This window comes from Otolemur garnettii, unplaced genomic scaffold (genome assembly GCF_000181295.1).
Source record: "Otolemur garnettii isolate 467f Iridium unplaced genomic scaffold, OtoGar3 scaffold00044, whole genome shotgun sequence".
Classification (NCBI taxonomy): Eukaryota; Metazoa; Chordata; class Mammalia; order Primates; family Galagidae; genus Otolemur; species Otolemur garnettii.
The window spans coordinates 4,788,258-4,813,669 of NW_003852439.1; the positions used below are offsets into that span (position 1 = coordinate 4,788,258).

At 45.0% G+C, this 25,412-nt stretch overlaps 1 protein-coding gene across 1 annotated transcript in view; it reads right to left on the reverse strand.

The window, feature by feature from the left end:
* Window positions 1-1,968: 1,968 nt before the first annotated feature.
* The window catches only part of LOC100958389 (nodal modulator 1), a 62,208-nt gene continuing 38,764 nt past the window's right edge, over window positions 1,969-25,412 (reverse strand). The window contains exons 19-31 of the mRNA XM_003790716.3: window positions 24,191-24,409; window positions 24,021-24,103; window positions 22,979-23,138; window positions 22,704-22,830; window positions 20,410-20,523; window positions 19,409-19,536; window positions 18,352-18,493; window positions 14,172-14,255; window positions 12,872-12,982; window positions 10,198-10,299; window positions 8,678-8,797; window positions 3,254-3,346; window positions 1,969-2,611 (exon numbers count right to left, since the gene is read on the reverse strand). Coding sequence (XP_003790764.1) covers window positions 2,480-2,611; window positions 3,254-3,346; window positions 8,678-8,797; window positions 10,198-10,299; window positions 12,872-12,982; window positions 14,172-14,255; window positions 18,352-18,493; window positions 19,409-19,536; window positions 20,410-20,523; window positions 22,704-22,830; window positions 22,979-23,138; window positions 24,021-24,103; window positions 24,191-24,409 — 1,615 coding nt within the window. The 3' untranslated portion in view covers window positions 1,969-2,479. The remainder of the gene's footprint in view (window positions 2,612-3,253; window positions 3,347-8,677; window positions 8,798-10,197; window positions 10,300-12,871; window positions 12,983-14,171; window positions 14,256-18,351; window positions 18,494-19,408; window positions 19,537-20,409; window positions 20,524-22,703; window positions 22,831-22,978; window positions 23,139-24,020; window positions 24,104-24,190; window positions 24,410-25,412) is intronic.

Consider the following 25,412-nt stretch of genomic DNA (forward strand, 5'->3'; position numbering starts at 1 on the left):
GCACGCAGGGCTCCTGCTTCCCAAGTCACCACGCACGCAGGGCACAGCAAGCACCGCACACAGTAACCAGCTCAGGAAAGGCTGCTAATTCCTGCCGGTGAGCTCAGTCCTAGAAAACTGTCACTGCTTTTACCTCACCGCTGGCATCTGCCTTCCTCACATTAGACCATTAGTTATGGTTAAGCATAAGGACTGCCTCTAACCTCCACCCTCACACACACCAGCCCTTCCCCTTACATGTTCTCCGAATACCTTTCGCTTTTCCCACGGACAATCAGCTGGACAATCCTTGCTGGCTGGTGGATAAAATTTAAAACACAAGAACCCAGAAAAGAAGACTGAGGTGAAGCCATCACCTTAGAATGGCACGTTGCCCTAAAACTCCTTGCAGTGTCCTCATCACCATTTCATGGTTGTTTTTATGACCACTTTAATAGGTGAAAATGTGCAAGCCACGGAGTTCTCCAAGCACCTGCCATTTTAGGCAGTTATTTTTTAATTCCTCAGGAAAAATCATCCATCTCGTATAACTTCTGCCCTGTTCAAAGTCCTCTAGTAACATTAACATTTACTTCCCAAGGAAGATCAGAGCTCTGTCCTGAGACTGCCAGAAAATGAAAATTACACACAACAGAATAAGCTTGACTTTCAAATGGACTAAGAAATGCCCTGCAGATGTTCCCTCCACACCAAGGGTGACCTGTAGCTACGGACGGGGAAAGACTGCCACTTAATGGCAGCGTCTGGAACTGGGAGAGCAAACTGACATTTAGTTGTATTTTTCACAAGTTCCTCAACCTTTCCTGGCGTCAATAAAAATCTCATTAATGTTTAAAAGGGCTGATGCTGGGTGTTCACTTGGAGTAAGAGAACACATTCCAAGAAATAGATTATGTGTCACTCCTGCCCCAGATCGCCAACACAGTGCCCCCTCCTTCCACAGTGCGAGCACCCCAATAGCCAATAGTTGGAAACACAGAAGCTCTGCAGGGGGCCCCCAAGAGCCTGGGGATCCTCCAAGCTGACCTCTGTGTCGCCAGTGGCACCCAACAAGAACTTGCACATTATTTTTTCTATTCTTGGTCCTTCCAGACTCTGCTCAAGCATCACATCCAGAAAGCTCCCCAAGGCCTGGGGTGGGATGAGAATTCTGCGCTGAGCTCCTGGGCTCCACCCTTCCTCCACCTGGAGGCCCTGGCTTCCCGCATTGCCCTTGCTAACGTACTGGCTTGCCCTCCACCCAGGGACAGGGCCATGCTCTGTGAGGGCAGGCACCACGTGCCCGTCTGGTCATTCCTGCTTCCGTGCATTCATTCTGTAGGGAGCACCCACCACATACCTGCCAGGCTCTGGGGACGTGGCAAGCAAAGCAGACACGGCCCTGGCCTCCCCGCTCCCTTTGTCATCCACTCTACTCACCTCCGCATGTCCATGCCTGCTGTATGGGGCATTTAATAAATGCTGGCAGGATGGATGCTACCCTCCTTCAACATAATACAATTAACTGAATGACTTCCTACAAGAACTAAGGTCACGCTACTAAAACGCTGTGACTTCTTGTGGATCTCCCGCAAACCAGCATGCTTCAAGCGTCACCCAGCCTACACATGCACTTTGACTGGCCAAAGGGTACCCTTTATTAAAAACTGAATTTGTCATTAACATGTAAAACCAGGAAGATTTCACATAAAACCATCTTTCCGGCTTCTCTAGAAAAATGAACATATATTCCTGCAGAGCAAGAGTGAGCCAGCGCTGAGTGACTGTGCCTCCTTTAGACACAGTTTGCTACAGTCCTCACTATCCCCTTTTTTCCTACCACTGGGGCCAGAAGACAGCTGCCTGGGTTCATCTCAGGGGTGTTGCCACTTTTTGTGCCCTAGGCTACTTCCCTGAGGGTCTAACCTACTGTATGTGCAGCGGGCTTTATGACCCCCATGTCACCCAAGAAAGACATCTGAGATGAGCTACAACACAAATGAATGGGCAACTTTATTGACTTTTACCTCCTACCAAATCCTCCTAGTAGTGGATACAGGCTGCTGTAGTTTCCAGAAGGGATCTCAAATGTGAAGGGAACTTAAGGAAACAGATGAACCCCAAAAGGTACTTCACCAAATGCCATGTTTACTGGAATAATTCTTCCAAACAAATGCTAAAGGTAAAGAATTACATTCTTTACCACAGCTTAAATACTTCTTTGACAAAAATAATAATAATAAATTATCTTCGACTTAGAAAATAAATTGTGTGCAGCAGAATGACAGGAGGGTCCATTCCTTGCATTGCACAGGGGCCACGTGAAGAAGATGGATACAGGTGGCCAGGCCACAGGACACAGAAGGGAACGGGCAACAGCATGTGCTGGTTACTCGATGCATGTACTATGCTTCTAGCCCACGGTGTGTGGTGGCCCCCTCCATGCCCTTTTCCAAGAGAGACTGCAGCTGTCCCTTCCTCCTCCTCCTCCTCCTCCTCCTCACGTCCGCCTGGTCTTCTGTTTCTTGGCCTGCCTCTTTGCATCCTCAGGGCCACTATTGTCAGAGGCTGCCTGGCCAAGAGCTCGGACGCCCTGCAGTCGGCTTGTCAACTGCAACAGCAAAGGGATGAGCTGGAGAAAGAGAGAGAACATGAGAGACAGGAGGAGACATCTGCCCAGACAGACAGTACAGTCTCACTTATCAACACACCGTCTACACCTGTGTGCTAATGGGTGGGTTTCAATTCAAATGAGGAAGGACTTTGTACTAGAGGGTCCCCAGAGATCACTGGCTTCTCCCCAGAAGCAACACAGCCCTAGAGGTAGTCCAGGTTTAACTCTTTCCAATCCAGTTTTTCTGCTACCCACATACTACCCAGCCCTTATTTATTTTAGGTAGAAAAGAGATTGCTGGATTACTTGAAATTATCCTACAGTCTTAAAAGAGTTTTAAAAGAAAAAAACATAAACATGAACTCACCTGATGATTTTATTATCTATTTTAGGTTATGAAATAATTAAAGTGTTTTTATTTATTTTGGTTTAGAAACAAACAAACAAAAAATCATTATGTCAGATGAGGTCTGACACAGGATCAGAAAGGGTTAAGGACCAGGAAAGACAGTACTAGATGTTACAGGCTTTGAAAGAAGGCCTAGGACTGGACTTGAGGTCCCTTCCAGTCACTGGACAAGCTCTGCTGTTACTTCCACAGCTGTGAGGATGCACTTGCCCTGGCACACCTGCTTTCTCATGAGACCTCAGGTTTCCTACCTTGTCATGGTTGTAACCAGCCAACAGAACAAGCAGCGTCAGAGGCAGAGCGATGTATGACCCTTGGGCAATGTCTTGCTCAGGCAGCTTCCTCTGCAAACACCAAGAGCACCATTACTCTTCACCGAGGTCTCACATTTATCACCCACAGTTACAATGCTACAGAGAACCACCCAGCCTTCCACACTGGCTGTCCAAGGACACTCAGGGTCCCTTGTGATCCAAATTCTTGCTATCCAAACAAAGAAACTGAAGCAATTCAAACAAATTTTTACACAAATCCTCTGCTGTCCAAACTCTTGCTACTTGCTTCTGAAACTTAGGAACAGAGATTCCAATAACAAGGTATTCTCCTCACCCTCTGAACATTCACCATTCAAACTGAGAAAATGAAGAGACGCAGAAAATGAGGAGTCCTTGCGGTTGAAAAATAAATGGGTCTTAGTTTGTTGAGTCCCAACTATCTGAAGGGACTTTCCACAAAGATGTATCCAGAACTCACTGTTCTAGGCCCCAGGCACACAGTGCCAAGCTAGTCCCAGAGAGTGTACCCCAGTTAGGAAGCAATGCAGAGACTGCTACTAGTATCCCTGTGACCATTCTTCCTTTCTTCTCATAGAAGCCCCAAATTTTATCTGGGCCAATCAGAATACAGACATTTCCTAGACTCTCTTGCAGCTAGCTGAGGCCGTGGAACCAAATTCTGGCCAACAGTGCACAAACAGAAGTGAGAGGTCAACACCCGGGTTGTATCCTGAAAGAGAAACAGTGTGCCTCCCTTCTTACTAACTACACAGCATTTGGCCAAATGCACCATTATGAAGAAGAGCAATAGGAAAAAAGGGGGCGTCTAGATCCCTAATAGCTTAAAGCTACCATACAATCTCTGTACTGCTCACTCCTAGATACTGACTTGGAACAGAAATATCTATCTTGCTAAAGCCTCTGAAATTTTGGGTTCTAAAATATCAAAAGAATATGTAACCCAACTAGCCCACTCTAGTCCCACAAAGGAAACCAATAAATTAAATGAGAATTTTCAGATAATGATAAAAGCAAGCTAATAAGCCAGAGCAATGTTCTTAAAATCCAGTATAGGGATGCCCCTCTCAGGAGGGTCACAAGTCCAGAACTATTTCCATAACAATGTTAAGATGTCATGTGCTTCTTCACTCTCGTTTCTCTCCCAGGTGTACAGGGGAATCTTTCAGAGGCTCCGTGATGTGATGCCATCACACTGACAGCCAGTGGAATGTGTAGCTTGTAGATTCTTCTGTTTCAACATCTCAGTTTTAATTTCTAATATGTTAAATATGGACAGAGAGACTCCATATAAACCCAAGCTCTTTGAGATCTTCAAAAGTTCTAACAATGTAAAGGGGGCTGAGAATAAAATATCTCAGAACTGCTAGGCAGAGAATGACTGTGGAGCCATAGTACCTGAGGCGGTTAAGGCAGAAAGGATGCCCTTTAATAAATGGAAGAATAAGGGCTGGAACAGATTTCTGTCTTCAAGTGTTATTTTTTGATATGTCTAAGGTCCATCCACTTTCCATAGAAGTAAATACTTCATTAGAAGTTTAATCCAGTGGGAATGACGAGAGTGATTATGATTCTAGACTCAAGTCTCAGATCTTACCAGATAAAAACCTTGGGCAACCATGTGAACTCTTAGTTTATTCAACTATAAAAAAATTGAGGTGGCACCTGTGGTTTGAGAGCATTGGCTCCATATACCAGAGGTGGCAGGTTCAAACCCAGCTCCAGCCAAAAACTGCAGGGGAAAAAAAAAATGGAGGTAATATGAATAGCACCTACTATGGGAGGAGGTTGTAAAAATACAACAAAATGACATGTGTAATGCTCAGCAGTGGATTGAACACTGAATAGAAACAAATTAACATGGCTATAGGTAACCACGTCCAACGAAAGAGGAAACCAGAATGAGCATAAAGTCCCTTGTGAGTGTACGAGGTTGAACCACCATCACGTGGAAGGTTATAACGTGGCAGTACCACGTGGCTTGAGAGAAACCACTTTATCTGAGTCCTGGCTCTGCTGATTGACCCTAAGTAAGTGACAGAATCTCTAAGCTTCTATAAAAATTAGAAGAACAGAACCACGATGCAAGGGCTTTTTTGAGTATCAACCACGAATGCCCTGCAAAGCCCCCAGTTTCTTGGCAGCCTCCTGGTGCTCTCCTAGAGGAGAACGATGTTTTTCACCCTCTCAGAAGTGACAGGCACACTCCATGGCAGCAGCTACAGGGATGGGCTGCTCAGCCACCACCAAGTGGCATCTCTATGTTCCCAACCACTGGCTGCTTGAGTGTGTCCCTGGACCTAGACAAGTCTCCTGCTAAGGGGCCCGTGGGAATGTGAAGGCCCACAGCCATCAGTGGCCATCACCCAGGCCCTCCCCTACTCAGTGGGGTCCCTAACATGCTCAATTTTTGGCACTTTCTAACCAGGTCTCTACGGTTGGAAAACAAGATAAGTACTTCCTCTTAGGGTTGTCAGAAAAACTCTCTTCTTCCAGTCAGATCATAGAGCCAGCTCACTGACCACGAGCCACTCCTCACAGAACCCCAGAGTCGGCAGAGTTTTGCTCTAGTCTTAACTTTGCTCCACATGAGCTGGTGACCGTGGGGCATTCACGTTTCCCACCTTCTCATCTCTACAAAAGGGATAATTCCTACCACTCTTCCATACGTGATGGTGTCTAAAAAGCACCAAACGTAACTGGGTAGAACACAGAAAAAGATAATTTAGAAACATCCCCCACACCTTACACCAGGAAAAACTACAAATAAATAGAGAGAAAAGAAACCATACAAGTCCCAGAAGAAAACACAATAAATTCCCCTAAAAGTAGTTCAAATTGTATATAAAACCAGCACATTGTACCCCATAATTGCATTATTGTACACAGCTATGATTTAATAAAAAAAAAAAAAAACCTGAAAGTGGGGAAAAAATTCCTAATCATGATTCAAAATCCAGAAACAAGAAGAAAAATATCAATACAGCTAACATAGAAATAAAATAAACTTTGGCATAAGCCAAGTAAAAAGATAAATGACAACCTGAGAGAAATGAGTACAATATCTATTACAGACAAAGGGTTAACATTCCTACTACACAAAGAGCTTCTGCAAACAGTGGGAAAAGGCCAGAAGTTCCATAGAAAATTTTGTTAAAGAAGAGTTTACAGAAAAGAAAATACAAATGGCCCTTAGCTACATGAAAAGAGAGAAATACAAATTAAAACTACACTGAGATAACACTTTTCATCAACTAGACTCCAAAAATTGAAAAGTTGACAACAAAAGTTGACTCTGTTGGAGAAAAGGAGTATTCATACATTGCTGGTGGGAATGCAAAACAGTCTGATCCCTATGAAGGGGAAGTGGTAATATCAATCAAAATTCTGCACGCATTTACCCTTTGATCCAGCAACTCCACTTCTGGGAGTCTATTCCAAAGATAGCCTGGCAAACATTCAAAAGCATGCATGCATAAGGCAATTCATTAAAGGGTTATTTGTAATAGCAGGAAGCCAGCAACAACCCAAATGCCCACCAACCAGGGACTAATTGGATATAGTGCTAAAATCTGAAGGTCTGTGTTTCCCCCAAATCCACAGGTTGAAACCTAATCCCCAACGTGAGTCTTTTAGAAGGTGATTAAGTCATGAGGGCAGAGCCTTCATGAATAGGATCTGTGCCCTTATAAAGGAGGCCTGAGGAAGCTTGTGTGCCCCTTCCTCCACGTGAGGACACCGCTAGATGGCACCATCTATGCAGCAGACAGTGAGCCCTCACCAGACACCGAATCTGCTGGCGCCTTGATCTTGGACTTCCCAGCCTCTAGAACTGTAAGAAATAAATGTTTATAAATTACCCAGTCTAAAATATTTTGTTATAGCAGCCTGAATGCCTAAGACATATGGTGTATCCACGCTAAGGAATACTATTCAGTTATAAAAAAGAAGTAAGGAATATCTATGTATATTGTCCCACACATACTTATCTTGTTTTTTTTTTTTTTGTAGAGACAGAGTCATACTTTGCTGCCCTCAGTAGAGTGCGGTGGCATCACACAGCTCACAGCAACCTCCAACTCCTGGGCTTAGGTGATTCTCTTGCCTCAGCCTCTGGAGTAGCTGGGACCACATGCCCCCACCACAACACACACCTATTTTTTGTTGCAGTTTGGCCAGGGTCAGGTTTGAACCTACCACCCTCTGTATATGGGGCTGGTGCCCTACCCACTGAGCCATAGACACTGTCCAATATACTTATCATTTTTAAAACTATAAAATGGGCCAGGCACGGTGGCTCACGCCTGTAATCCCAACAGTCTGGGAGGCCAAGGTGGGCAGACTGCTTGCACTCAGGAGTTCAAGACCAACCTGAGCAAGAGAGAGATCCCTTCTCTAAAAAAGTCCCAGCTACTTTAGTCCCAGCTACTCAGGAGGCTGAAGCAACAGAATCACTTGAGCCCAAGAGTTTGGGGTTGCTATGAGCTATGACATCATGGCATTCTATGAGGGGTGACAGAGTGAGACTCTGTCTTAAAAAAAAAAAAAACATAAAAATGAAATTTGTACTCTTCTCACTGAAAAGGCCTAGAGACAATGACCAACACAGTAATAAGAGGCCAGATTTTTGGTTTTTAATGCAGCCTAGGCTTTACTTTCACCCCCCACCAAGTTCAGAACCAGTAGTCTTGAGTTGGGCCCTAGAATCTGTTTTTTTCTTGCTGTTGTGTCTGTACAATCCTCACCTGACCTTTAAGAATCACTGATCCAAACAATTACCTGGTAAATGCGAAAGACACATATTATGTCTTGTTTATTCTGTTGTTGTTTATAGTCTGTTGGATACAAGATCCAGTAAGGGCCACATATGTCATAAATTAAGTGATAAATTAAGTTTCTTTTAACCTACAGGTATCCTGCCCATCTGGTTTTTGTTTTCTCTTGCAATTCATTTGTCAAACAAATCAGGCTCCAGGCTGTTGTCCTGCATCCCTGTAGTGCTGTTTACACGCTCCTGTGTACTCTATGTTCCCAGTAAACTGACAGTTGACTCTGGAGGTTTGAGCAGGTCAGGTATCACGTGGCTCCTGATAGAGGACATGACACCACCGATCGCAGGGTAGTGGTGTCCCTCCTTCCCCAAATCACTCCTGAATCACTGAGCTAAACAATTATATCCTTATTGTCACCAGTTTCCTCCTCAAAGGGAATGGCAGGCATCACTACTCAGAAAAGTTAAAAAGCACCTGGGGAAATCCAGAAAGCCCAATGGGAAGGTGACCCAACACGGAGAGCTCTTTAAATAGCTGCCCTCCAACCTGCGGTGGACTTGCCTTCTCTTATCGCCCTGTGGACTACTTTTTGACTCCCCTTTATACTTACCGTGGGATTAAAAATCAAGGTGATGTGTTTGTGGTAGCCCACTGCAGTGAAGGAGACTTGAGGCAAGACGTAGTCATACTGGGATCTGGGGAGTGTGGAGTCCAGAAGCACAACATAATTCTGTGCATAGGGAAGAAGTGATTTTGGTAAAGGACAGATTGGCAAAGCAAATGGAAACTAAAACCTAACATACAGCTGTGATGCAAAGAACTTCATGTTTTTAAAAAAATCCCCAAGTCTACGCATCCAAACCGAGGTTGCTAACTTCAGAGTTGTAACCGCAGCAGCTATTCCTTCAGTGACACCTTGGGTCCTCAATGTCTCTGAGACTGTGTCTTCTGATAGGCTATTAGCACTTTTTTATGAGCATATTCAACCTCAACAATTATGGCCCTTTGAAGAAATGACTTTATGATACACAAAAAGTTATGTGAGCCAATTCTGATGAGGCACGTGATCCAGGAAGACTGTTTTCCATCCAAAACAAGGCTGACTTCTAAGGGATGATATGTCAGTGGCTCATAAGTTGGCAAGTTCTAAAAATACAATATCCCTGGAATGATACCACTGACAGTCACAGCCCTGAGTGCTGAGTCCCTGCCAGGTGATGTCCTCAGGCTAAGACTGCCAGAAAAGGACCAAATTCTTTGCAAACTTTGCTCTCATCATAATGACTACAACAGTTAACGCTGACCAAACAGAATTGATGATAAACATTTTAGAATCAGCAAATGAAGTCCAAAATAATGGCTGAAAATGCCTCAATTCTGGGTTGGGAGATGGACATCCAGATTCATGAAACCCAAAGGTCATCAAATAAGCAGGCCCTAAGGTGGTCTCCACAGGGCACATTATAATTAAATTGTCGGACAGAATTTTGAAAGCAGCAAGAGGAAAGTGACTTGTCGCATTCAAGGGAACCCTCTTTATAAGATTCCCAATGAATTTCTCAACAGAAATCTTGCAGGCCAGGAAAGAATGGATGATACACTCAAAGTGGTAAGAGTAAATAATACCTTGCAGGAGGGCTTTGGTTAAATAAATTATGTATTTGTTATGGGTATATTAAGAACTACTATCCATAAAAATCATGTTATAAAAGATTTAATGATGGGAAACAGATTTGTGAAATATTCTTCATTCAAAAGCACAGATTACAAAACAACTCTAGTTTTGACTTATTACAACATACATGTATATTCACATTTACACACACACACGCACTGAAAAAAGACCCAACAGATACCAGTCAACATATTAGCAGTGATTATTTCTGGATAATGGGATGATGCCTGATTTTTTCTTTTTTCCAAAATCTCCTGCCATGAATATGTATTATTTCTGTAAATAGAACAATTAAGAAAAAATAACCCCTGCAGAGCCCAACATCCTTTGATTCAGAGAGCACAATTCCACAGCGTGGTATTTGGGGAGAAAAAGAGAGAACTGTGTTCTCTTTAAACTAAAAAGCAGAATTATGAAAACAAAGGCAGAATGTAGAACCAAGCCACAGACATTACCTCGCCGTCTCTGAGCAGTGGGGGGAAATGGAAGAAAAGGGACTGGCCAAGAGACACCGTCTGAATCGGATTATCAAGGTTTTCGCTTTTGTAAAGCTTTACCTGGAGAGCAAGAAAAAAAGCAGGACGTGCCTTTGAAATTGAAACATGATAAACATTTCATTTCAGACATCCTCAGGACAGCTGATCTCTTGGGGAGGGGATATTGAAAACATGGTATTTGAAAAAGAAACCGCCCTCCCCTGATGAGCTATGCATCACACATCCCTCTATCACCTGAGACTCCAGTTACGTGCCAGGCACAGAAAGAGAAGTTAAAATATATTCTGACTACCTGTGTTTGTTGCTCTAAATGGTATTAATGGTTAATATAATGGTAACATTCACATGTATCGCTTCTAACGTGTTAAACATCTATCTATAATATGCTAGGCAGGCAAGAGGCACTTTACACATCACCAATCCTAACTACAAAACAGGACATTTTATGGAGACTCGGAGAGCCTATGTCACCTAAGGTCACACAACTTACATATGGTTGAGCTCAGGACTTAACGCCTGTCACTGAACGTCTTGCCCACCCTGCACTGTCTTGTCACATAAAGTAACCTTAACTCCATGAGTGCTTGCCAATCTCCAAACACACGGCATTTTGTGTTGGTTCTCCAAGATGCTGCAAGAAGTACTTTAGTGCTTTACTTCAAGGTTGTCACTTGCTCTCACTGCCACATGTGATGGGGCCAATAAGACACAGGCTGACTGCTGGTAAAGGCTGTGACGATGCCACATTGTACCTGCCACCGGAGAACACCATAGACCATGTCCCCAGGGACCATGTGGACACTGGCTACATAACATACAGTCAAGGGGAGTTTTCCTAAAACAAAAGCAATGGACTGGAGGCCTGTGGGTCACATCCAAGACCACATATACACATATGTGTTCTTTTGCCTTACATGGTGTTTTAATACATTGAATTCACTGACTATATTTAAAAATCAGGGTCAGGCACAGTGACTCACGCCTGTAATCCCAGTACTTTAGGAGGCTGAGGTGAGATCACTTGAGGACAGGAAATCGAGACCAGTCTAAGCAACATAGTGAGAACTCATCTCTATAAAAAATGAGAAAAACTAGCAGGGCACGGTGGCGTGTGCTTGTTGCTCCAGCTACTTTGGAGGCTGAGGCAGGAAGCCCCGGAGTCTGAGGTTACAGTGAGCTATGAACGTGCCACAGCACTCTAGCCTGGGCCACAGAGTGAGACTCTGTCTCTTAAAAAGATAAAATTTTTTTTTTTTTTTGAGACAGAGCCTCAAGCTGTCCCGCTGGGTAGAGTGCCGTGGCATTACAGCTCACAGCAACCTCCAACTCCTGGGCTCAAGCGAGTCTCCTGCCTCAGCCTCCCAAGTAGCTGGGACCACAGGCGCCCGCCACAACGCCTGGCCATTTTTTGGTTGCAGCCATCATTGTTGTTTGGCGGGTCCGGGCTGGGGATTCGAACCCGCCACCTTAGGTGTACGTGGCTGGCGCCTTAGCCGGTTGAGCTATAGACGCTGAGCCAAAAGATAAAATTTAAAACAAAAATAAAAACAGAAAAATCAAGTGATTTCAGTAATTCTAATTTCCAGCTTCTCTGGAAAACTGGGAAATGATACCAACTCCAGGCCAGAATTATAATACAGCAATAATCAGAATCATACAGCTGAGGCACCATCTTCTTCCCTCTGTTACCCCTCCCCTGTGGATGGGACAGGAGTTCCCCCACTTCCCCCCAAGCCCTGCCCAGGCCTCTGCACTCTCTGACTTCCCCTGCCTGGTCCCTTCAGACACAGATGCTTGCAACCCCCAGACCGTGGTGGGTTAAAACCCAAGCACATGTTCTCACCCAAGCCAAATACATCGCTGGGTGTACAATGGCAAGTGCCTCTTCATAATACACCCCTAGAGCAGCTCATTAACATCTTTGAAGGGGTCACAGGGCACTTTGTAAGTATTTCTTCAGTAGCCACAGATACTGAGATTTTGATAGAAGTGGAAGAGACCACAGAGGTCACTGTGTCCAAGGATCCTGGTTTTACAGAGGGGAAACCAAGGCACATGGAAATGAAGCAACAGGCCGAGGAGGCCAGGTGAGCAGCTACTGGTGCCAAGAGAGCCCAGACTGCCCTGCCCGCCACTGCACACCACCCCCACACTGGACAGAACTTAAAACATCACAAGGCTCTCTCCCTTACAACTGTCTTTCCATGTTAGACTCAGACAGTATCAATCATTCATCAGAGTTCTACTAGGATCTTTTGGAAGATTAACGTCTGGCAAAACAGTTATCTGAAACTAGAACACATTCTCTCCAACAACCCGCGACAGCTCTTCCACATACGTGTTGACACACACACACACACACGTTTCTTTTTTTTTTTTTGCAGTCTTTGTTCAGGGCTAGGTTTGAACCCACCACCTCCGGCATATGGGGCCAGCGCCCTACTCCTTTGAGCCACAGGCGCTGCCCCATACACACGTTTCTTAAGTCTCAACCTCAAGCCTCAGTGGCAGCACTCTGGAGCATCTTCATCTGCCCTGTCTAAAGCCAGAGTGAGGCAGACACAAACGTCCCCTCTACTTATCTCAAAGCTGAACAGAATACAACAGCTGCATCTTAGAAGGCTGGTCTTACCCATAATGTAGGGAGATACTCAGAAGAAGTGATCACATTTCCACTTAAGTCAAACTGATTAATCTGCCGAAAAACTATGATGTTCACGTCATCGATGTCATTATTCCCAACCTAGAGAGAAAGACAGCAGGAATGCCGCATGAGGAACTTCTATGCCAGCTGTCTGGTGACCTGAGAGCTACTTCACAGCGAATTTCACTTCTTACGTTAAAGGAGCAAAGTTGGCCATCTAAGAAGCCTAAGTCCAAGGTCACAAAGTGATGGCCACAGACACATTTTGTTTGCTAAGCACAGTATTTTTTTCTAAGTTTTCTTTATGTGCCAACAACATTTTAAAAAGTAAGAAATTTCACATACAAAGCCAGATGCCCCAGCTCCCCTTGAAAAGGATTCTTGCCTGGCAGCCATTGGCAGGACAGTCACAGCAGCCCCTTGGGGTGGGGTCTGGGCACACAGCTTCTGAGACCCCAGAGGGCTACTTCCCTTCCACGTCTGCCTGGCCGCAGTCCACATTTCTGCCAATGATCCTGGCCTAAGTTACAACAGCCGGGAAATAGTAAATAAAACTGGAAAGCATTCTGGTGCGGAATGCGGTCATCCCAGCCATTTAAATGGTTGGATGCCACAAAGACACAGAGAAAATCCACTTCCTAGGCCCAAAGTCCTAAACAGCTCACCACCCTCCCTATGAACTTCCCCACTCTGAACCTAATGAAGCCACCTAAATAAGCCACCAAAAGCCAGTTCCTCTTGTCCCACCAAGACCTCTAGTCTTGCCAACAGGAGTTATTCAGTGAGAAGAGCCTTACTTCAAATGATTCCTGGGCCATATCCTGTGACCCGGAGGGTGGCCTCTTCAGAGATCAATTTTCACTAAATCATTACCTTGACTATCAAAAGACTCCCACCGAGGGAGGTCATCAGAACCTAAGAAAACTGGTGGCCCTGTTACCAATTAAGCCCATGTTCTCCCCACTAGCCTCCCTTGCTTTGAAATGCTACTTATGCCTAAAGATCCTTAACTTGCAGAATAATGATCAGAAGTTGCAGGGGATGTGGGGGGAGCGAGGACACAACAGTTCCAATTTCCTTTCTGAATGCATGACAGCAACACTGTTCATTAAAAACCTACAACAAGACGCTGCTTATGAAGAAGACACTATTCTAAGAGGACCCTTAATTAGGATTTAAAGTTCCCCTGACCACAGATGAAAAGCAGACAGCTGGAGAAGCAAGAAAGGATTTTTCTCCAGAGAAGCCAACAGACCAAGACCAGCAGCAGCAGCGCCAGGTGCCTTACCTCAATCACCCGATGGTGGGGGAGCGCCCGCTCAATGTGGTCATTGCCTTCAGTCTTAAGCTGGACGTGGTACACGCACCCCGGCTGCAGACAAATACAGAAGTCATTTCTCTGCAAAGGGGGCATGTCATGTCATACCTGACCTGAGCCTGGTGTGACTGTGTGTGATCACAAAGACAGGAGCATTTCTGTCCCCTCACATCCCTCTCTGTGGCCTATACACCTTCTTAAGACTTTAGAGTTTTTAAGGTGACGAAACATCTGAAGTTCTGCAACACTCCCTCTCCAATTCACTTCCATTTCCTTCCTTCTACCCATCAAATTTGGTTTCTTATTTCAAAGATTGTAAGTATACAATGTTCTCACTCTTCTAAAATCCTGTCCACCCCCCCCCCCAATATGTATATAGATTGATGTCTGGAATGCCACTCCCAAATGCTTATGATGAATAATATTTCTAAGTGGGAGTTGAGCTTTTTCCTTTTATAAAATATTTCTTCTTTACACTTTCTATTCTATTGCTCAAATTTATTGGCATATATCATGGTTGCCCCAAAAAAGTCATTACTCTAAAATAACTTTTCTTTTTTTTTTTTTTTTTGAGACAGAGCCTCTTAAGCTGTTGCCCTGGGTAGAGTGCTATGGTGTCACAGCTCACCGCAACCTCCAACTCCTGGGCTTAAGTGATTCTCTTGCCTCAGTCTTCCAAGTAGCTGGGACTACAGGTGCCTGCCACAAAGCCCAGCCATTTTTTGGTTGTAGTTGTCATTGTTGTTTGGCAGGTCTGGGCTGGATTCGAACCCGCCAGCTTTGGTGTATGTGGGCTGGCGCCTTAGCTGCTTGAGCTACAGACACCAAGCCTAAAATAACTTTTAAAACAGCCAATTTCCTGATCACCAATAGCACAATTAACCCCGTGACCCATTAGGGTCTGAAGCATGGAGTCAAGTTCAAAGATGTCTACATGTATCTAAGAGGAGAAAACTCTAAGATGCAGTAATTTATTTTTAACTTACTGAGAGAGTGGATCATATGGTTCTATTTACCTAAAATTATGTTTTGACCATCTTTAAATGCAAGGAGAACAATCAGAAATGGTATTCACTACAGATTAACCAGAAGTATTTCCATGTGATAGGTTTAGGGGGGTTTTCTCTCTTTCACGGTCTTGTCCCTTTCTATATGTTACCTGAATTATTTTATAATGAGCTTTTACAAAGCTGTTTTGTTTGTTTGCTTGCTTGCTTGCTTTTGAGACAGTCTCAAGCTATTGCCCAGGGTAGAGTGCCATGGCATCACAACTCACAGCAACCTTCAAACTCTTGGACTCAAAAGATCCTCTTGCCTTAGTTTTCTATCTTTAGTAGAGACTGGGTCTCACTTTCACGCAGGCTAATCCTGAACTCGTAAGCTCAAGCAATTCACCTCAGCCTCCCAGAGTGCTAGGATTACAGACTTGAGCCACCGAGCCCAGCCTACTATTATTAAAAAAACAAACAAAAAAAAAAAAAAACACAACCAAATTTATGACCACCAAAAGACATGTTAATTCACCTTATAGCTCAATTAGAAGCACCACATAGGTTCAATTCAAAATAGCTATTTGCACCTTAGAGAAAAAAAGACCCCATGTTTCAAAGAAAAGGAAAAACAGATGCACTGAGGCCGGGAATCCAGGCACTTGTCACTCGCTCCATGCCTGGGCCTGTCCAGCTCCTGTCAGGGCAGCTGCTCCCTTCCTAACTGGCCCCACTCCTCACTCAAGCCCAACAGTCTCAGGGAGTCACCTTCATCACTTAGCAGCAACACCTAGTGGCATAGCCTGTTCTCCCAAAATGTCTTGACAGCACACTGCCCAGCAAGGTCAAATAAAGAAGCAGGCATACGAGCACCTAACAGCCTCAAAATCCTAGGACATCTTCGACAAGGAACTCCAGCTCGCCATCCCTTAGGAGAGTGGCAAACTCAAATCTGAAACCCTTGAGACACATCCAAAGCTGCTCCTGCAGAGGCTGGGGCCTGTACAAGGCCTTGCACGCAGAAGGCACAGGCTGCCACCAGGGGGTGACAAAAAAAAAAAAAACTGAAAGCTCAAATGAATTAATGCCTGCTGGAGGAGGAGGCAGCTGCTGGGAGTATCAACTGAAATGAATGGAACTCTATCACAGTGAAAAAGAAAAGAAAACTGTGTTCACATAAATTAAAATATGCCAAGTCAGGGAGCTTAGAAGAACATGTCTGAGCCAGCAAGGCCCTGGGAGGCTCAAAGAAGGTGATGCTGAATTCTCACTCTCATGACTAATGGAAGTGAAGTAGGCAGAGAACCCAGAGCTCATCCACCAGGAGGGGAGGCCCCAGCTAGGAAATGGAACTGCAAGGGTAGCCCTCCCAGGCCCCTTCTCACGATACTGAAGTGCAACTCAGAAAGGTGCAAACAAGAGACAGTCAACTCACAGTTCCACTCAGGGAAGGTTTTGTTTTTGCTTTTTTTAACTAAACACTTACTGAGCCAAGGTGCCAGGTACTACTCCATATGTAGTAGGAGTAGTTACTACATAGTAGTAGTTAGTAGTTACACATACTAACTCATTTAACAACTCAAGGCCATCCCAAAAGCTAGACATTATTATCTTCATTTTACAGATGACAAAAACGTTAAGAAAAGGATGAGAAACTTCCCTGGTCATTTGAGGGATGACAGAGGCAGAATTCAAACCCTGGCAGACCAGAGCAGAAGGGCGTTCTTACAGGGAACAAAGGATAAAATGCAAAGGCTGTGTCTGGTCACAACACAGGGAACTTGGCTCTTCACCCTCCCTCCCCCTGGACCCTGGCCACAGCCGGCAGGAGGAAGTGGTGTACTCCACACCCCCTAGGTCTGTCCTCTAGGAGCCAATGCTAAGAGGAAGGAATCCAGAACTGCAGGAGGGAAGAGAGCAGCCTGCTGTGCCTTGGAACAGGGGTCACTGTGGCAGCAGCCATGGGGCAGGGATAGCTAGAAGGCAGCCCCAACAGTAAAGGGTATCCAGACGTGTATGGATGGAGAGATGCTCGCCATGAAGTTGACTCTGAGAAACACGTAACAAAGAGGGGAGCGGTGGGCAGAGCAGAAGCGGGAGAGCCCATACACATCCAGCTCTGCCCACTGGACCACAGCCTGTAGGAATCTGTATGTATTTCAGAGCACAGCCAGGCGAAACACTCCATATCTAGCTACCTCCTTTGGCTTGAATGTTCCACATGCACCAAGCCACCCTCCAATCCAACGTGGGCTCTCAACAGAGGTATGCTTGTCTTGGGAAAGAACGCCACCACTCCAACGTGGATAAACAACTGGCAGACCAGTTGGCATCTTAGCCCACATGTTATAGGCAAACATCAGTCTGTCGCTGGCATGACAGGTTCTGGGCTCCACTACCAACACCCAGTTTGTGAATCTGAAAGGCTGGGAGCAAATTCTAGATCTTGGCGGTCTAGTCCCAATTCACACTCCCTCTCGGCTATACTGTACAGTATACACTCAAAATCTATTGAATGAGCAAATGAAAGAATGAACAAATAAAAAATAAAAGCACCAAATGCTAAGTAAATGTTGCAATTTAGCAGCCAAAAGGGCAGATAAGTTATTTGGGCCATGCAAAGAAGTTGTAGGTTTCTTTTTCTCTCAGTTAGTTGTTAACATCTAAAAATCATTAGTGTCACATAGAAATCTGAACTTCTGACTTTTCTTTCAAACAATCAGACAACCCTGAGTCTGTCTTCCCACATGGCTACCATGAGCTGGAGCTGAGAAGCAGGCTATGCCCTTTCCCTGGGCCATGCCTCTCCACAGTCCTCACCTTACTGCCCACCCAGCCTCTACCGGCATTCATACTTCTCTTCTGCCCTATAAGCACTTGGTGTTAAGAGTCCTGGCCTGAGCAATAACCACACACCACTAGGCAAAAGTTGCACCAAACCCATGGTTTTCAAACTTGATTTTGCCACAGAACTGGGACCCAACCTGTTAACTAGATAAAAGACAAAATGAGCCAGTTAAGATAAGGATACGCAGGGCCACAGAACCCCACCCTCAGCCCTCTGGCCTACCCATCTCCAGGCAATGCTGGGACAGCACCACAGGACATCACCAAATATAGGATGACAAAAACCCAGTAATAAAACGTGTTCAAAGTCTCACCAGCAATCCACGTAATCGGAACTTGCCCTCCTCATCCGTCACAGTGTCTTCCCCATAAATGCTGCAGTCGTTCTGGCCCACGGCTTCCACGGCAATGCCTTGCTCTGGCTCCCCATTCAGAGAAGACACTGTACCATAGCAACTAGTGTGCCGAGAAAGAAACGGAACATGACATTCTCAGGTCATGTGAGCACCAAAGGAGCCCAGCAAAGTGTTCTGCATTTGCCAGTGATTACAGCACAAAACAGTTCAGTGGGGAATCGTGTCCAACAGACCCAAGGGACTAGGTGTGGCCATGGCAGTTCCCAGTCAAGCCTTCCTGCCAGAGGGATGACTCATCATCACTTTCCCTTCAGATGTCTTGAGAGAAGCTCCAAAAAATTGTAATTTAAAAAGGTTAAGCTTCATTTTATTTTTGCTAGGCTTTATTTTAAATAATGGAGCGTTCAATAACATAAAATAACTCACTTTTTTTTCATTGCATACATACAGTTGAAAATGGTCCATTTTTCTAAACCCAATCTTTCCAGTCTTCACCTCAAGTGCTTTTGTATATGTGTAAGGGTGTATCTGTATACATGTGTGCATGCATCTCCCAGTCATCTACAGTATTTGGACACATTCAGAAAAACAGGGAATACTGGTTTTCTCCCAGAAGGGAGACTTGGTGGCTGGGACACAGGACAGGAGGGACATGTTATGCTGCCGGATAGTCTCTTCAACATTTCCAAGTTTTACTCAGATGGATAAATTTCCCCTTTTAAAGATTTAATTCAAGTTTAAAGCTTTTCTAAAAAATAATATGTTTTAGCAACTCAACAGGCTCTCTCAGGCCAATTTCAAAATAAGGATATTGGAGATGGACCACAAGGATGAAACATGAAAAGAAAGGGCAGCAATCCAAAGTCCTTTGACCTCAGACCTACCTCCCTTCCCCCCAAATAAAATCTGGATGAGCCTAGGATGTGTATTTTTAGGTATCCTAAGCATGAGGTGACTCACTGCAATGCCACCTGGGAGTGGGGGCCGCCGGGAGAGGGGGGCTGGAGCTGCTCACCTGTAGGCTGTCCGGTACCCTGTGATGGTGATCTTCAGGTTCTGTCCCTCCTGCACCTCAATCATTTGTGAGGATGGCTCAAACCGGAATTCCTTCATCATAGGTTTGAAGTAATACTGGCCAGGGCTCTGCCAAGAGACAATCCCACACAGCCTGAGTGGCCACATCCCAGTACGGCTTAAAAGGTGGGGGACTAATGTCACCATCCACCAGGATCATCCACAGGAGCTCCAGAGCTTCCCAGGCAGACGGACATAGCAACTCCATCTCTACCATCAGTAATCACAGCCAGGGAACAGCAATTACAATTCTGACAATGGCAGCTGTCATTACTGCGTGCCTCCAACAATTCTGTCAAGTTAGAAGTCATATTTGAATTTTATGAATGAAGAAGCTGAGGCTCAGAGAGGTGAAGTAACTTGCCTGGTAGGACACAGCAAGTATGAGCAGGGTGCGTCACCGCACAGTGTGGCTCTCTCCATGCCCCCCACTGCCTGACTATGATACCCCCACAACAGCCACTTTGTTCCCACAACCTGCAGTGGCCAACCAACATGCACCTCCAGAGTCCCCATGGGTAGGGCCTCCGACTACACCTTGCATGAAAGACTGGTCCTGTTTTCCCACCACATGGAACGCACTTTGAAGAAGAAACACAAGCTAAACCCGGAACAAGACTAGGCATTGTAAACAACATGATCCTGTGCAATAACAAAGGGACGCCTAAGAGAGGAGCCTCTGTGGCCAGGGAAATTAATTACACTGTCTTAGTGACAAGTGGGTGACCTGAAAACAAGAAGTGTGTGTAGAAGGAACATGAATCAGCAGCGCTACGTTCCAGTAAGAGCAACCCTCTAATTAAACGTGGTCCCCTAAGAAACTGAAACCACTCCACCTTGGTTTCCTTTTCTCGCATTGTCAAGCGGTACACACTCACACATGCCGTGTCCCAGCTCTCTCCAGGGGACAGGCACACAGTAAACTGCACAAGGACACATTACCAGGTTCGAGAACGTCAGAATGCCATTGTCCTGGGTCAAGAGGTTGGAACGGAACACACCACCGCTGAGGGACAGGAGGACTCCAGGGAGGGGCTGGTCATCTTCAGCTTTTATCTGGATATGGGAAAGTGAGACCAGAGCAAAGTTCAACTCCTATTAACCATAAAAATAATATTTCCACAAGATAAGAGGTAATTCTTTTTTTTTTTTTTTTTGGAGACAGATTTTCACTATCGGTAGAGTGCCATGGAGTCACAGCTCACAGCAACCTCAAACTCTTGGGCTTAAGCAATTCTCTTGCCTCAGCCTCCCAAGTAGTTGGGATGATAGGCGCCCGCCATAATGCCCAGCTATTTTTTTTGTTGCAGTTGTTTAGCTGGCCTGGGCTAGGTTCGAACCTGCCACCCTCGGTGTATGTGGCTGGTGCCTTGCCGACTGAGCTATGGATGCTGCTCAAGAGGTAATTCTTGTAAGGTGTTTTCTTTTATTAATTTATTCATAGGGGAAGGGCTGATCTTCCTCCCCACAGGTGATGTTTAAAGTTTGGTGTGTAGCCTTCCAGAACTCCTTCTACGTCCACACCAATTTTACAAACATTATTTACACTGTTGACAGACTATTCAAGAGGGGGGCAGAGAAGTAGGTGAAACAAAAGTGGCCCGTTACACATGTAGTCTTAGAACTCGCTCTCTTCCTTGACAATTTACCTGGCCTCTCCCTTGTGCCAGACAGCTACCTCAGTGTTTCTTTTTTTTTTTTTGAGACAGAGCCTCAAGTTGTCGCCCTGGGTAGAGTGCTATGGCATCACAGCTCACAGCAACCTCCAACTCCTGGGCTCAAGTGATTCTCCTGCCTCTACTTCCCAAGTAGCTGGGACTACAGGCACCCGCCACAACGCCCATCTATTTTTTGGTTGCAGCCGTCATTGTTGTTTGGCGGCCCAGGCTGGATTTGAACCCGCCAGCTCAGGTGTATGTGACTAGCACCTTAGCTGCTTGAGCCACAGGCACAGAGCCTATCTCAGTGTTTCTTAACTGGGGCAAATATTCTAAAGTAAGTGTCTGCGAACCATGGCACACAGGCCAGCCTCCTACTTTTGTGGTAGAAAAGGGGAGATGATCAGAATTATCTTTATGCACTTAAGGTTTTCCTCTTTTTCTCAACAACCAATCCCTAGGAGAACTGATCAGTATGTGTACTTCAAATTCAGAAAGCTACTTACAAAGGGCATTCCAAAGTGGCTGCAACCCTTTGCAGACCCTTAAGTTATTTATGCATGGGAAAACACACACCAAAAAATAGGTACTGTTGTAATTATTGCAGGTCTAGCACCCCCCCCCGCAAAAAAACAACAGTGTTTCAATAGTTAAGTTCCTTTGCATTTCTTCAGTTAACTGCTAAGGCTTAGCATTTCCTCCGTGTTTATCCATCACTCGCAATACTTCCACAATTTGCCTTTTTATATCCTTTGTCCATTTTTTTCCTTATAGGTTTTTTTGTTGTTGCAGTTTGGCCAGGGCCGGGTTTGAACCCACCACCCTTAATATATGGGGCCAGCGCCCTACTCACTGAGCCACAGGCACCACCCCCAGCCTTAATAGGTTTTTTCCCTATTAGGTTGTCTTTTTCTTACCAATTTTACAAACTCCTTATAAACTGGGGTATTATTTATGATATAAATATTTCTTTCCAGTTTGGACAGATTTTAATTTGGTTTAGAATGTATTTGGCAATACAGACTTTTAAATTTTTACATGATGCAATCTGTCATTCTTTTCGTTTAGCCTGTAGTTTATAAATATTCATACACAAGCATCTCCAGACAGACTTTGGACAATACACAGCATGCTTCTTCCCAGGAAGGATAGGTGAAGAGAACTAGACAGCAAACACCACAAGAACATTCTGTGTGACAGTTAAGATAGAAGTTTAAACCACTTCCCAGAAAGTACACAAACATGCTAAAGTCAACAGCTCTCCAAATTATGCTTAGTGAAAGAAGGCAGATTAAAAAAAGAGTACATCCTACATGATTTCATTTGTACAAAAACTCTGAAAAATGCAAACTGATCAAAAGAGACAGAAAGCAGATCGGATCAGCTGGGGCTGAAGGAGGGAAAGATTCCCAAGGGGCAGGAGGAAACTTTAGGGGTGACCGATATGCTCACTTTTTTTATTATAGAGGAGTTTTCATGGGTATTATTTATATGTCAAAACTGTCAAATTACATATTTTTGTGCAGTTTATTATAAATTATACTTCAATAAAACCGCCTTTTAAAAATATAGTGTTACCTCAAAGCTTACACCTGCCAAAGCATAAGCCTTAAAATCTCCTATGGTTCCTTCCACCGCAGTCAAAACGTAGCCCTCCTTCTGCGAGGTCACGGTGTATTCCAGGTCACTGTGCAAGGGGCCAACACTGAATGGAAGAAAGCAGAGCGCTACAGATGGCTTCGGTTCCCATCAGGGAGGAAGTGCCACATGCCCCGAAGAAATCTGGGCTTCCCAGTTCATCTAGGAGACTCCCCAACTGGTCCCAAGCAAATGCTGCTTCATCACGGACTCACCTATAGGCCCCTTTGTCATCAGTGAAGACTGTGATCAGGGGTGAACTTGCCCCCTTTTCACTGATAACAATCTCGACTCCTTCCAACTCTGGGTGGATCTGGCCTTCTAGAAACAAACCTGCCTTCCCATGGATCTCAATCAGCTTCCCTGGGCAGCTTTCTAAAAAAGGGAAGAAATAAACACAAGGATGAGACAGAGAGAGAGGAGCCTTTTTGGCTGGGGGTTTCTTATGGAAGGGGCTAGAACTGACATCAGAAGCTACTTCCAAATGAGGCGATTTAGGACTCCAGAGCGCTCAGTAATTAGATGCAGCCCAAGCCTCTCTCCATCCCAAAAGGCCTTGCTCAACTGCCAAGAACTTTAGCAGGTGAACTGAACAAATGTCAAAAGCTGCTTTTCACTATTACTCTTCCTGAGTTCTCACAAGGCCACAGATCAAGAGAGAACTCTTTATAGCTGACATGTGGCTGCTGAGCTGTTCACCCTCCAGAGAACCCAATGTGAAGATTGCCCCAAAGAGCCCGCCTGATAGAAAGTCAAGCCCTTCAACATACTCTACTTCCAAACACAAACCACATAATGCCCATGATTCAATGAACCCATGTTGCTGGAAGAAACCAGCAGTAGCCAAAAGGAAATACTCCTTAAGCAATCACTTCAATCAACCATTGCCCCCCAAAACCCCTTCCATCACACCCTGCCAAACAACAGAAAGACGACAAACAGTGCAGACACGCGAAGACAAATACTCACATTTTAGTAAGTGGTGGTTTTGCTTTTCACCTACCTTCTGGTGTCAATCTGATAGTATCAAAGAAAACCAAGTCCTTTTCCAAAAAGATGACCTCAATTCTAATAGTCAAAGTTATTTGACTTTATTTAAATCATTCATTCATTCATCTATCCACAAAACAGTGAATCTGTGTGCCAGAGAGGATGTATGTGTGCATGTACAGAAATGGCACCACCGCAAACCAATGTTTCAATGCAAATAAAGGAACCATTGCACAGGCAAACACTGCTCGCTGAGTTTACTCTTACCTCCACTGACAGTGGCTTCCATCGAGGGAGGATAAAAGAGCAACTCTTTAGATGAGGGTGTGACAGTGATCTTCTCCCCAGACCTAAAATAGTTAAAATACTTTAGTTTGGCTGGTTTTCTGTACTCTCAGAACAGAGGACACTGCAGAAAAATACACAAGAGAGCTTACCGTGCCCAGTAAGAGAAATCGTAGGAGAAGGGGCCTTGTAACTCATCTACCATCTCCTGCATGGGAGGTTTGGTCCTGCCTTCTCCACCTTCCTCTTTGCCATTCTTCTCCCTCTCCTGCCTTCGGGTCTCAATCTCAGCCAACTGCTGCTCCCTCCGTAGCTCCTGCACAGACTTAAGAGGGCCTAAGACCAAGGCAGGTTCACTGTCAATGGAAGATCTGGAAGAAAGAAAGGGCCAGCCCATAGGACATAGTTGCTCATCCTTGTCATCTGTGGGAATTCAATACTTCTCCGAGCAGGGACCTGTGAGTAAAACCTGTGCACCTTAGGGAGGCGTCTGTGGCTCAAAGGAGTAGGGCGCCGGCCCCATATGCCTGAGGTGTTGGGTTCAGACCGAGCCCCGGCCAAAAACTGCAAGAAAAGAAAAACAACTGTGCACCTTAAAATGAAATCTCAGTGGCACAGGTTTCTGTTTTAAATAAACTCACAGTTTAACAAAAAATAAAAACTGGCTCAGCGCCCATAGCACAGTGGTTATGGCACCAGCCACATTCACAGAGGCTGGTGGATTCAAACTATGGACAATACATAGCACGCTTCAGCATGGGCCAGCTAAACAAAAATGACAACTGCAACAAAAAATAGCTGGGAGTTGTGGCAGGTGCCTGTAGTCCCAGGTACTTGGGAGGCTGAGGGAAGAGAAACACTTAAGCCCAAGAGTTTGAGGTTGCTGTGAGCTGTGACACCATAGTACTCTATCGAGGGCAACATAGTGAGACTCTGCCTCCAAAAGAAATAAAAAATAAAAACTGAACTTCATAGTGATGGTAGCAGTCTCTGGAACATCTTGGCTGGAATAAAGTAGTATCGACTTTGTGATGACTGGATGAAAGCTACTCTGTTTCCACGACGGACATGAAGCTCCCTCCATGCCACCATCTCAGTTTCCACACAATCTGCTCAGAAGCACACTCCACTAGAAAACTAAGCACTGCTCTGGGCATCAGGCATGCAACCTGAACAAAATAGTCCTGCCCACCCCTGCAGAATCCACATCTTAGTAGGAAGGGGCAGATCAGAAAAATAATGTCAGATGACAGGTGTAAGGAAGACAAATGAAGCAGTGTGGGAGGAAGTAGCCAGGACTGCTATTTTACATTAACGGGTCAGCCAAGGCCTTTCCAATAAGCGACATGGAGCAAAGGTGTGGAGAGGAGGAAA